Source organism: Anarrhichthys ocellatus, unplaced genomic scaffold (genome assembly GCF_004355925.1).
Source record: "Anarrhichthys ocellatus isolate YVR2014 unplaced genomic scaffold, GSC_Weel_1.0 scaffold22, whole genome shotgun sequence".
In the NCBI taxonomy this organism is placed as follows: Eukaryota; Metazoa; Chordata; class Actinopteri; order Perciformes; family Anarhichadidae; genus Anarrhichthys; species Anarrhichthys ocellatus.
In genome coordinates this window covers 5,101,438-5,114,413 of record NW_022280052.1, presented here as the reverse complement: position 1 = coordinate 5,114,413, position 12,976 = coordinate 5,101,438, and the positions used below count along the sequence as shown (strand labels likewise).

The 12,976-nt window shown below is 39.3% G+C and overlaps 1 protein-coding gene across 1 annotated transcript in view; it reads right to left on the bottom strand.

Moving 5' to 3' along the window:
- Positions 1–12,976, bottom strand: part of LOC116390077 (adhesion G-protein coupled receptor D2) — a 60,984-nt gene that overhangs the window by 7,287 nt on the left and 40,721 nt on the right. The window contains exons 21-22 of the mRNA XM_031859327.1: positions 4,437–4,478; positions 381–434 (exon numbers count right to left, since the gene is read on the bottom strand). Of these exons, the coding sequence (XP_031715187.1) occupies positions 381–434; positions 4,437–4,478 (96 nt within the window). The remainder of the gene's footprint in view (positions 1–380; positions 435–4,436; positions 4,479–12,976) is intronic.

Here is a 12,976-nt window from a genome sequence, read left to right as displayed (position 1 = left end):
ACACACACACACACATGCAGCATCCCACCACCTCAGCCAAACAGCAGCGTCCAACAAGGTATAAATACTGGCTTGACACTTTAATGTCAGGGGACGGCTTGTCCTGGATTAGAAACTTGTAACCCACCATGGAGCTTGACATTGCTGGGATGAAGGTGCTGCAATAGGCAGAGTGAGGAAGGGGAGAGCTATTACGGTGGGTCTATGTTTGATGTATAAGGGCATCTAACATGAACTGTCGACATGCGGATGCACAATGTTGCCTCGTGGCCAGCTTTCATTGGCAAGGAAAATTTAGTCTGTCGCACCGGTGTGTATCAGAGACACAAAGACATATGAACACTCACACACTTAAAAACAAAATATGGAGGTTAACATACTGAAAAATTGAGCGCTTTTCTTCTCTCCTTGATCCTGTTGACCGTGCTCCGAACCTGAAAGAAAAGAGGAGAATGAGATAAGTGTATCTGACACAACGCTCAATGAAACACACTTGCAATGGATTAAAACAACAAATCTTTCACAGCAAACAACTGCAAGCACATAAAGTGTAAAATGGAGAAAGGAGAAGGGGAGTGGAAGGGAAACAACACACTTTGAACATTGGTTTGCAGGTGCAGATGGGGAGGTGTGTGTGTGTATGTGTGTGTGTGTGTGTGTGTGTGTGTGTGTGTGTGCGTGCGTGCGTGCGTGTACGTGTGAGTATGTGCGCATGTACGCGTGTTCCAGTATGTCCCAGTGGCTAATGGGACTTGAAAGTGACACATAGAGCTAGCAAACTAAGGAGACGACTTCAAGCTATCATCTGTCAGCATAGAGCGCCGGGACCAACAAATGGAGCTATTGGAGGAGAAGGGACCGCCCTAGCAGAACAGATTACATTTTTACTCTCCGGATGAAACAGTGTACTGGACGCCTTCATTTAACACATACAAGACCAGACACGGATTGCATAGATATTAGAGATATACAGCATACAGTTTCAGTATAGACTTGTCACTAAACTAACCCCCAAACCTAATTTATAATTTACCTACTAAACTCCTTTTAAAATGAGATAAACAACAAATATATGTATATATATATAAATATATTATATTTATTATAATATATTGATGAATATTATGTATCATTCTTTCTTTTAAACTGATAAATAACCATTTGTAATTACACTGATCCACGTAGTTATGACTAATGATTAATAGTATCAACAAACATTTCTATGTAAATATTGTGTAAATAATATAACGGGATGAAAGACAGTAATCTAGCAATTTACTCTGTCGCTTGAATAACATTCTGCATTAATTAACCTATGGAAAAAACCAAAACAAACTTTATTTAAAAAATAATGTGATGTACAATTAAATAAGTGTTGCTAGAAATACCTTTGGTAGAAAACAAAATTCCAATTCAATCTAAAATATGAGAATAAACAAAAATGATTACTTTGTCACACAGCAGCAGCTATGAATTAATGCGTTTCCCTGCTAAAAAGCTGTGATGCTTTTAATTACTAATACAATGTCATAGGTCTGCTGATTTTTCTTTTTATTAAAAAATTCAGAAAAATTCCGCTATCATTAATTGAACATTGGAACATCTTTCATTTAAATTTTTCTATGATCAATTTGCTACAACAACAAGAACAATATATCAGAAAGGAAAACAAACAAACAAACATACAGAACAGCAGGAATTACTCAGTGTGTTTTCAGTCAAGTAGGATGAAGTCTTCTATGAACAGCCTCTGGCACTTAAGAGGTCTGTGTTTGCGAGTGTGTGTGTCTCTGTGTCTCTGTGTGTGTGTGTGCGCGTGCATATGTCTGTGCACGTTGTCAGCGCTCACTGTAAATTTGTAGCGGATGGGCACTCATCACTACAGCCCGTCCCAGCCCAGCCCACCACGTTAGTGAATATGCATTATGGCTTATGGCTTCATTAAGTCGCAGCGTGTTATAAATTATGACACCACACTGAACACACACACACACACACACACACACACACACACACAGTCTCGAAGACAGCATGTGTATACAGAGGATGTTTTGCATACATACCAACGTCGAAGGGCCACATAATGAAGAGAGCCCGAGCATTGTGACAGGGCAAAATCAACAGCACCTGCATCATGTTTCCAAAATCCTCCTATTATTTCTGACAAGATCCGCAGAAGGCCTTCAACGCGATGCAGATGTTGAAGAGACAACGTCTAAACACAATCTAATGGGGAAAGTAAGTCCTGGGGATTTCATTGATATCAAAAGCAGCCGGCGTGCTGAGGCAATTACATGACACAACTTAATTAATCATTTGACAATGAGGGGAAGGGCATTGTTTTAGATGATCGTTATGTGTTTAAGGGGTTTTGCGCACACTCAAGGTTTCGAATGATGCAAAGCGTGGTTCCCATGTAAATGGGCGCTAAGCGATTATCATATGAAAGCAGCGGCGCCCGACAACACCTGCCGACACCCTTGGAGCTGATGGAAATAAAAGGTCATCAAAGCACGGGATTACAAGGTCACCACCAAGGAAAAGCTAATTGCAATGAATAATGGAAAGCTATTGTCAGGTAATTAGCAATTAAAACGCTGCATTTTGAGTGCAATAGCAGCAGACGCAGTCTGTCTTCCGTGCCATATTGGTAATTATTGAGCCTGGAAACCAGCCTCATGAATGGAGCATTTTTCCACGCATTTCTTTCGCATATCAAAGTAAAATTTCTTCACCATACGATGGTTAAAGACTGATTTGTACCAAGTTAACAACCAACAGCGACTTTGCAAAGTTTTTTCCTCACCCTTTAGAATCATGTGTGTGATACAGCCCCAGCCATCAAAGCAGGTTCGCCTCAATAAATCCAGACAGAGCAGGAACCTTCCCGTCTCACATCGGCCTTTCCCTCATCATTCCCAATTAGTGTTTATTTTCAATTAAGCAAATATTTCCTTTCAGATATCAGGGAGTATGAAACCTGGAGCCAGTGTTGTGCCACACGCTAGACCGGTTAGAGACACGGACCAAAAGGTTGAGCAGGTTGGGGAGAACCAAAGTAGCGCCCCGGAAAGGTGCTGAGGGTTCAGAGGAAAAGAAGAGAAATGTGCAGATCTGAATAATGGCAAAATTATAGATTTTTTTTTTTCTAATTGTTAACAGAGAAGTGTGGTCCTTTTGAAAAAACGAAACATGTACATGAGCTGCTCCCATGGTCAAGGGCAATGAAAATGAATTCCCAGGCACTAAAAAAGCCACTTAAGCAAGAATGCTGTGTGGATTTATTTTACAGTGCAAAAGGTCAACCCTCCTTCGCTCTGCATTGTCGGTGCATTGCCTATGACTCAGGGACAGCTCTTCACGCTCTGGAGAAGACATTGATGATGAAAAGAAAGACAAATTGGGAAATAACAAAAGACAGGAAATGCAAATGTTACATGTGAGATGTCCTCTTCGATAGTGAGACAAAAGAAATATAAGAAATTGACGGGGGGAGGGGGGGGGGGGCAGCTAATGTAATACTTATATAGATAATAATAATTATAATATATATATACTGTATATATATATATATATCTTGTACGTTATTCCAGAAAACTAAACATGTGTGCTTGGCTCAAATACTATTTTGAAAATAGATTTTTGTTTCATCAGTTTATTTGAATTGTTAACTGTGCTACAGGGCAGATTTCCCCTTTCTCCTCAAAGTTTGCAATGGGAAGTGTCTACACATGAAAAATAGACCACAACTTTAGAAAAATAGTGCTGTATTTTAAGAAGGCTCAGATGCAATATCACTTATGCACATCTAAAGTTAACCCTATTTACATTGACTAAGAGCCACGTTTGACCAAGAGTGATTTTCATCACTTGAGTCTCATCCATTAAATCATATCTCTCTGTGTCTCGCCACTCAACCAAACCCTCCACCCCTACACAGCTGCGGCGTATCTAAATGGTAATAAAGCAGCATCTCTATACAATATGTCCTCCTTCGTTGCATATTGTTGGTTGCATATTGCTTTTATTTTTTTGTCCTACTGTGGTTACTGCTTGGGGCCCCGCGAAGCCCTGGCCAGCGGCTTTGTCAGGATGCTAAATGGAGGGCCGTGAGTTTAAAAACTTAAAGAGGCAGTGAAATATTAGCCAATGTGGGTGAGGAATGAGTGGCTGAGAACCGCGGCGTGTCAGTGTTTAATGGTCGGACTCGGATGCATATAAGTTAGTCCAAGCATGAAGGGCAGTGGGATGCTCGCGTGGAAACGATGTCCCCTCCCCTCCATCCCTCCTCCCATCCACAGACACGTTCACACACATACACACTCGTACTGTCCCCCCCCCCCCCCCACCCACACAGCTTTTAAGCAAGGAGCCCATCAGAAACTTGTCATTTCTCTCATTCACTCCGACAGCCTTGAGACACAATGCAGACTTACCTCTGTGTTGTACACCCCATATATCAGGAAGATGAACAGGCCCTGCAAACACAGACAAAGAAAGAGTGAGAGAAAGAAAGAAAGAGAGAGAGAGAAAAAGAGGAAGACAAAGTTGTTACAGTTGTTTTCTCTCTTATCCTCTAGTAAAAGACAAAAGGTAAAGAGTGAAGCGACATGTACGAGTTAGGTTGATTTTTTTTCTCTTTCATGGCTACACAGAGCTGAAGCACACTTTGGTGAAGAAGTAGGACTTGAAAGAGTCCAATGAGCGTTTGCTTCGTCTACTATATTCACGCTCCTCATTTCAGCCCCCACTAAGCCATCAAAGGCTCAAACCCAAGGTTCCATATAGCTTTATCAAAATGAAATATTAATGCCTTCTGTTCTTCTGCACAGAAACACACACAGAAATATCTATACAGAAGCAAAATATATACAGAACATACAAATGACACAGAGTTCAGGCTCAGACATATAAACATAACCACACAAAGTCCATGTATTCACAAGCAAATGCAACAGACACAAATAAGTTAGGAGGAAACAAAGAGAGTATGAACACAAACACATGTTAAAGGCACACACACGGGCACATAAAGAGAGCAACTGAGGCCAGACGAGACTATCAAGGAAACCCATTGGAGGAAAGCATAGAAGGAGAGAGACAGAGAGAGCATAATGAAAAAAATGCCACATAAAAGAAGATATTTCATGTTCACAAAACTCCACGGCTAGTACCCATGGCCCAAGAATGCCATGCCCTTGGATGCATAAAGGCTGAACTTTTGGTCACAGAAAAACATCTATTTTTCATTCCAATCCATTGTGGCATCCGTTGAATGTACAAGCTGTGCATTCGCCTTCGAGCCATAATGTAATACTGTTACCTCAATGGAAACAGTAAGAACAACATTCTCAGAGCACCAATTGAACGGTGCCACAAAAGATGTATTGAGAAAACTGAAAAGGCAGGTAAAATCCTATAAATTTCAAGGCTGATAGATACAGTAGATTCTTTGACAAGCCAACATTATGTCCACAGTGGGTCTAGCCATCACACAAAAAAACTTTAAAAAGTACATCTCTCCCCCCTTTCACCGCTCAGTATGTGTCTGTGTTGCTTCATCTTCAAACGAAGGTGAGGACACATCCTGAGGACAGGCAGGCACAACCTGGTCAATGCATCAATCAAGTTGAGTTTGGAGCATCCAATTTTTGCCAGAGGGAGATCTCGATGCATCACCATTGACAACATGATTTGGGGGCCCATTCAGAGTGACAGGCCGCCGGCGCCGGCGACGACCTCTAGTCCGAGCCTCTGCCCATCCACCTCCTACTGGCTGCTCTCCTGTCCTCCAGGGACTGAATTGCCCTGTCTGTCGGGGCTGTCAGGTGACATCTTAGGACATCCATCCTCTTTAAACCGACAACTCCGCTGGTCTCTGACACGCTGAAGACAACAGGCATAACAAGGGATCTCAAGCTCAGACCTGCGATTTTATCTCGACACTTCTTACTTTCAATTGCATGTAATGTTGGCTACAACCTAATGTGGTGCAGAATGTGATAAATGTAAGACAACAAAAAAGATTCTGGCTGATCAACAGCACAATATGACCACGAGGGGATGGCCAAGGTTGTTAAAAATACCAGAAATTGCACAAGTAATACTAAATATGAGATCTCTGGCTTTAAAAACTCATCTTCTAATTCAGACTCAGCAAGCAAAAAACATTTAACTTTTCCAAAAATCCAGTAGTATACAAACAATCACCATATAAAATGTTGTGGCTGCAGATCGTTTTTTCTCAAGCTACAAATATCATTGACGAAAGCTTTGGTATTTTTCAAGTGTGTGGATAAGGGTACATGTTATCTTTTTATCATCTTTCTTCCATCATTCAGTTATTAGCCTATCATCTGCTGTTAAAATGCAATGCTATTGTTGGGTCAGCTACAGGTCAATGTAACTCAAAGACTCTCAAGGGCAGCAAAGTGGGAAGCTGTCCCAGACACTTTTGAAAACATCATAAGTTCTGACCTTTTTCACCAAATCCTGATTACCAACACAAGTAAATATTATTAGATTCCCCTAAGCAGCTTTGTTCTGCCAGAGATAATGGACCTTTTAACGCCACATATACTTTATTTCAGAAGGCAGGTCTCCATGATATCAAACAAACAAAATTTTCAGAAAATAGTGCCTACTGCTCCCCTTGTCTTTGAAATAAACTACAAGGAAGTTGGGTCCTTTGTCATTTTTGTATGTGATATAGGCTGACTTTAATAATGGCATTTAAAGTACTCCATTGAAGAAAACTACTCATCACCAACAAGGTCTCACAAAGGCCTCCTGATAAAGGCAGTGCTACTAATAGAACGCCAAAGGAGTTTGAATGTTTTTACTTGGTTTAACAAACAGGTTTTAACAATGGAATAAAACCCCTACAAGATAAAATATAACTTACTTTTTTCTTTTAAATCATTGCATTTACAATCACAACCTATAATATCCATTGGCATTTTTTAAACAGAAACAAAGTGTTGTACATAGTTTATCATAACATACTGTTGTGTAATATGCTCTTTCCACCCACACACATACACAAGCACACACATAATAACAGACAGTGGGTGGTTAATTTGCAACACAGACCCTATTGTATTGCATTAGAATTGCAATTTCCAACTTATTGTTGCAATTTGATTATCATGTTTTTGATCATTCCTCTTATTTGTAAATAATCTTTTGTTGTGTAGTGAACAAAGTGGGGAGAACATACTGTGCACATTAGGAAAAATGATCTATTAAATTATAATTGAGTTAAAAATAAGTGGCAGCACAACAATAATGACGGATTGTTTAAAATGTTAATTCATTAATATTCCCGCTAAAAAACAAACAGACGAGAAATGGGCCGCATTATTTAAATGCATGTGTGCTTTTCTAAACTCAGTCCTGTTTCTTTTGAACTCAGCGGCAAATGCTACAAATTTATGCAAAGAATGGATGCAGTTGCTTTCAAAGTATTGCTATACTGTACATCAAACAGGAGAGCATAAATTAATTAGTATCCAGCTAATTAGGGAACAATTGTATGTTTAAAAAGTTAAAGCCAACAAACACTGTGTTTGACCAAAAACATTATTACCCCAGAGAGATGTACTATGCTGCAACACAAGACAGAAAATAGCATTTGTTTAAATGAGAAAGCAGAAAGAACAAATCAAAGCCAGCGATCGATTTACTTACACGATCTAAGTCAATTCAATTAAAGCAGGATAATGTGGTTCTAACCCTTGTACTACTGGCTGTTTGTAATGTTGACAAGCTCCTCTCGGAAGTTCACCACATCCTACCTCTTCTATCCTTGTAACTCAATCTTCCTAAAAGCATCAACTGAGTGCATGAAATGCAATAAATGCAATCCATCAACCACAGGTAATACTAATAAGAAAGGTTGTATTACAGTGTTTGTGTAAATGTTTCTATTTAATAGCTTCAACATACGTGGAAATGTAAATTTAATTAAAAAGCATATTTTCCTCAAATGTCAAAAGCTAGAGAGCTTTGGCAAATAACAAGGTTCTTATTCCCTGGCTATTTAGATTTACAGGTATTATTAAGTTAAATGCAGTTTGAATTCCCGTTTTCAGTTATCTGAATTAGTTGCCAGAGAGCAGAACTGATTGGAGACCTTTCTCACGTGTAGTCACGTAATGTTATAAGGAGACAATGTGAATGAGGATTTCAGTGTTTAGCGCATCATTTCCACAGAATACAAGGATGTGGATGGATGCACTTGTAGCTGCCAGGATCGAGCCTCTGCCCTTTCAGCTACAATGAATGGGCATACATATTAATATTCAAGCACATTTCATGTTCAACAAAATGTAATGTTTTTTTATTTCTATTTTAAAAAGCAGGCACATAATAATAAAATATCAATTTGATGGATAAGGATTTAAGCCCTATATTCACTTTTTGACTGACCCATAATTTCTGCTATAACTTGCAGTGTATACACAATTTCCTCTGCTCTTTCTATTTCTACAAGCATTATTTCAATATCCCTGCTGCAATTGGTTTTGCATAATTTTGAAAGACACTCATCCAAGTATTGATGTACTGGAAAACTGTATAATTGGAACAGATCATTTTAGCAATTTAGTGAATGCTGTTCTGCTTTGAGTAATTAATTACGTGTGACCTACACATATAACTTGTCTCTTGTTAAGAGAGTTAAAGAGAAAATAAAAATACCAAAAGGTAAAATCTCCCCCATTTTCTGGTTATTTACTGCCTCTGATACTCAGGCAGAAGTAGAGAGTCAGGGCTAATAGACTTCATCCTTGTACATGTCCAGCACTCACACAAACTTCCACCAGCTTGGCTGTTGACATTGATAAATCCAGGGCTAAAAACATTGCGTCTGTATTTAGCCCCCTCTCTTACCTTTCTGCAGCCCTCTTTACTCCTATATAAAAACCTCCCAAATGTGTTTAGTAAGGGAGCACTGGCAATTCGAAATCTCAGAAAACAGCAAGTTTATTATATTGTCATTGGGAACCAAATTTGTTATGTAAAGATGTGAAAACTATGATTAAGGAGGGAGGGTAGTGTCCTGGCAAGAGGAGAACGGCTGGCATGGCAGTTTTCTCTTTCTTTGACTATATTGCTGCTATATAGCAGCAATATGATTGATTAATGTTTCTGTAAATTGTAAACAATTATTAAAGTGATAAGAGTTATAAGAACTTCTGTGCAAAACATGTTTTGTTGTTGTAAGTACAATGTATGTTTTAAGGACATTTTAAGGATCCTGTGAAGGCCTCTAGCAATAATGGTAATTTAAGGCGACTTTCTGCATTTACTTTCATTCAGACTCAGAGATGAGAGTTTCAAATAATCATGTCAAAATTGATTCCTTGGATCCCAAAATCTCTATAATGGCGGTGGCGAGTACAAAGGTAGCACGACTCAGAGAGCGACAAATAGCCACATTTATGGGAAATACGCCAGGTTGAAATAAACCACAATCATCCTTAAAGTCTATATTGGCAGTCACTCCAATGACTGAAAACAATGTAATAATTTCATCAGCTCCACTAATCAAAAGAAATGTTACACTAGTATCAGGCGTGCAGCCAGATATGGTTGGTCACATCCAATAAGATGTCCTCAACGTCAAACCAGTAGTGCAGGATAGTAACTCAAGGCTTTTTATTATGTACACAAAAACTGAGCCCTTTGACTCTCAACAAGATATTTAACAAAAGCCACTTAACACAGTGGCTGTGGCCGGGGACCCCTCACCCCTTGAGCCCTTATATTTGGTACAGGTTAGCCTGTTTGGTATCCAAGTTGCTTTCTCCATCAAAACATTTAATTCCACATATGGATCCCCAAAAAAAGTCTCTTTTACAATATTTACAGGCCTTCAATGTTTTGTGATCAGCAACCTCTGTTTTTAAAGCTCAAAGTTTACTCTCCATCTCCCCTAAGGCTCTATGACTTAAATTACATTATGCCCATCCCATGTCTGATTTGGTAAGCAGTACATTATGGTTTGCAGAAAGTAACATTAATATGATTTGTAGTAAATGAGTGAAAACTTTAAACACAGGCATCATCTTTTAAAACCTTAAGCTTTGCATTAACTGATGTAAATTCAGCCTTTACAAACATACATTGTCAGAAATGTAGGCAAGTCTGTAGTAAATTAAGTTGCTCTAGGCGAAGCACTAAAACAAAAAAACAAGTTTTTAAAGAATCTTTCCTCTATTGGTTTAGCACAAAAATAAAAAGTTTCACTCCATCTCAGGGTCCCATGTCTAAATAAAACCTTTCATAAATGAGATGGCTGTATTTCGCTAATAATGAAAGTTTTTGTAGACCACATGTTCCACACAGTTTTTAGAAGAACTTCAGGCACTGCCACTGCTCAGTGTCAAAAGTTCTTTGTAGTAGTCTAATCCAACATCAAAAATCAAGATAGATATACTTTTCACAAATGACATTTTTCAATTGGGCCGGCAGCTTTCTCTTAAGTAGCTGAAGACCGCAACCTCCACATCCTTTTAGAGAATTCCAGGCTTCGGCGTCACCCAATGCCAAAAATGAGAGCTATTTGAACAAGTTGAACCCAACGTCAAATACCCCAGCCTAAATTCAAACACACAGAGACACTTTTCACAAATAGAGCTATCTGCATCCCCACTTGGCAAAAAAAAGGGAGGAAAAATTCTACCCTTGCACCTGGTAATCATTACGGAAATGAGAGACAGAAGAGGTTAAAACGCTGTGATGGGGGGAAAAGAAAAGAAATTCACACTTCTGCGCTGGGGCTTGCTAATGTCTCTGACCCCTCCACGCATAAACAGTTTAATTAACATGTATACATAACTTTCACTTTAACTGCTCATGGCATGTCAAATCAAAGTGTCTGTCAAAGCTGTGAAACAAGGAGTTGATACTTTGCAGGTCCTCAGTTCAAATCCAGCTCTGTGTAACTGCTCCAGCTGGCCAGAGAAGCTGGCAATAAGACATGAAGACAGACACACAGGCAGGTAGACGGGCAGCCTGCCACTGTGTCAGTTTGATGAGGTAAATACCTCCCAATAAAAGCTTTGTAACACCCAGCTGAGCTTTGCTCAACTCAAGCAGGAGTCAAAACGGTTTTCAGTGGAAAAACAAAATGCGAACCAAACATAGACGAACTCGATGCAACTTTTTATTCAGGTTCTAAAAATCCAGGTGACATCATCATCGCTGAAGTCGTAAAAAATGCTGCATTTGAAGCAACATCTGTTCAAGTAAATATGAACATGCATAATATTGCCATATGTGCAGCCACAGTCTTTCTACAGATACAGATATAATGTATAATTATATTTGATGTTTAATAAACCCATGTAAAAATGTTATGCTGTGTTTATTCTATGTGGAGCTAGGAATGTCTTCAAAGAGAGGAATTTATATTGTCAACCTGAAACTTTATCTTTGCTTTATGTCTAATTTGAATCCCAACACCTCAAAAGTTAACATTGCTGGTAAAATACGTACAATCCTGGCAAACGGGAATTGGCTGCAAAAAAATGCACAGGCCATAATATCCATCCAGTATCATCAAACTCTGTATTTGGTTCTCTTAACAATGACACATTACAGTATGTAGTCTGTGTATGAGGGTGGGGACGGGGTTTGGTTTTCTTCCTGTTTCCATCCTGTTGTACAATATTAGGGAGAGCGGATCAGTCATTCTTTGAGAAGAGCTATTAGGACTCTCCCTGTTTCTTTCCCACACACACATCCAGTCAGTTGGGCTGTCACTTTGAGGAGGGGACCTCCAAGCCAGCCTGCCTCTACAGGGTGTATAGCTACAGAGGAAAACCGAGTGTGTGTGTACACACACACACACACACACACACACACACACACAGGCACACACTGAGGCCGGCAGCAACACCAGTACTGGTGTGTGATGGCTCAGGAGAGGAGAGAGAGTTATTAGCTTAGCCCTGAACCACCTACTTAATATAGGGGCCGGCGGTGATTGCTAACAGAGCCTGGCAGAGGTGACAGCTTTTGGCCCTGCTTGAGGAAATCCAATTGAAAAGCAGCCAAGAGGAACAACAACCCCGAAACAGATGTTGCTCGCTACCACCGGCGCAACTTGGGTACACACAACCCAGCGGCAACAAACCACGATGGCAAATCTGACACACAAACATACACACAGCGGACATGTGGAGCGCACACACATATACTGTAGGGCCACTTGAAACTTAAAAAAAAATTTCACCTGTCATTTAATATGAAAAAATACTCATATATATCATCTAATGTTTTTAATAAGTAACAAATATAATGAGCTATAAAGCCCTTATATTTAACATATAGGAATGGCAATACATTAAACAATAATAAATAATACAATTAAAAAATAAATGAAATTTAAATCTTTAAAGATGATGAATTCAAAGCATATATATATTGCCTCCACAGGGCTCTCAACATGGCCAGCAGCTCGCTGCTTACGGTGCTAACTGTGCTAACAGTGCAAACTATGGAGAAAGTGCTGACAGAGCTAACAGTGTTAACCTGAAAGAGAACGGAGGGTGGGTGCTACACTTGCTCTCACTGTCGTATAAAGAACGTTTAATTAAAATAAAACATCATCCCAAAAGAATAAAACACACCACCCAACGACAAACACACAAACACACATACTAGGCATTTCCCTCCAGTTTGAACATGAATTAAGGATCCATGAACTCCATCAATCCAAGGTTAGATCCTTTCGTTCATGGTAGAGTACAAAACACTCTGGCAGCTAACCCAAAAAAAGGAATTAAGAGGAAAAGTAAAAAGAGAAAAGAGAAAAGAAAAAAAATCAGTAAAAAATTTGTAAGTCTGTTAAAAACATATATATTGAGCGGAGGCCAAAACAAAAACCTTTCCCCCGGGGAATATACCCACCCAAACATCAATCCATCTATCTATCCCTCTCCTTTTCTTTTTTTAACATCTCTGGCAG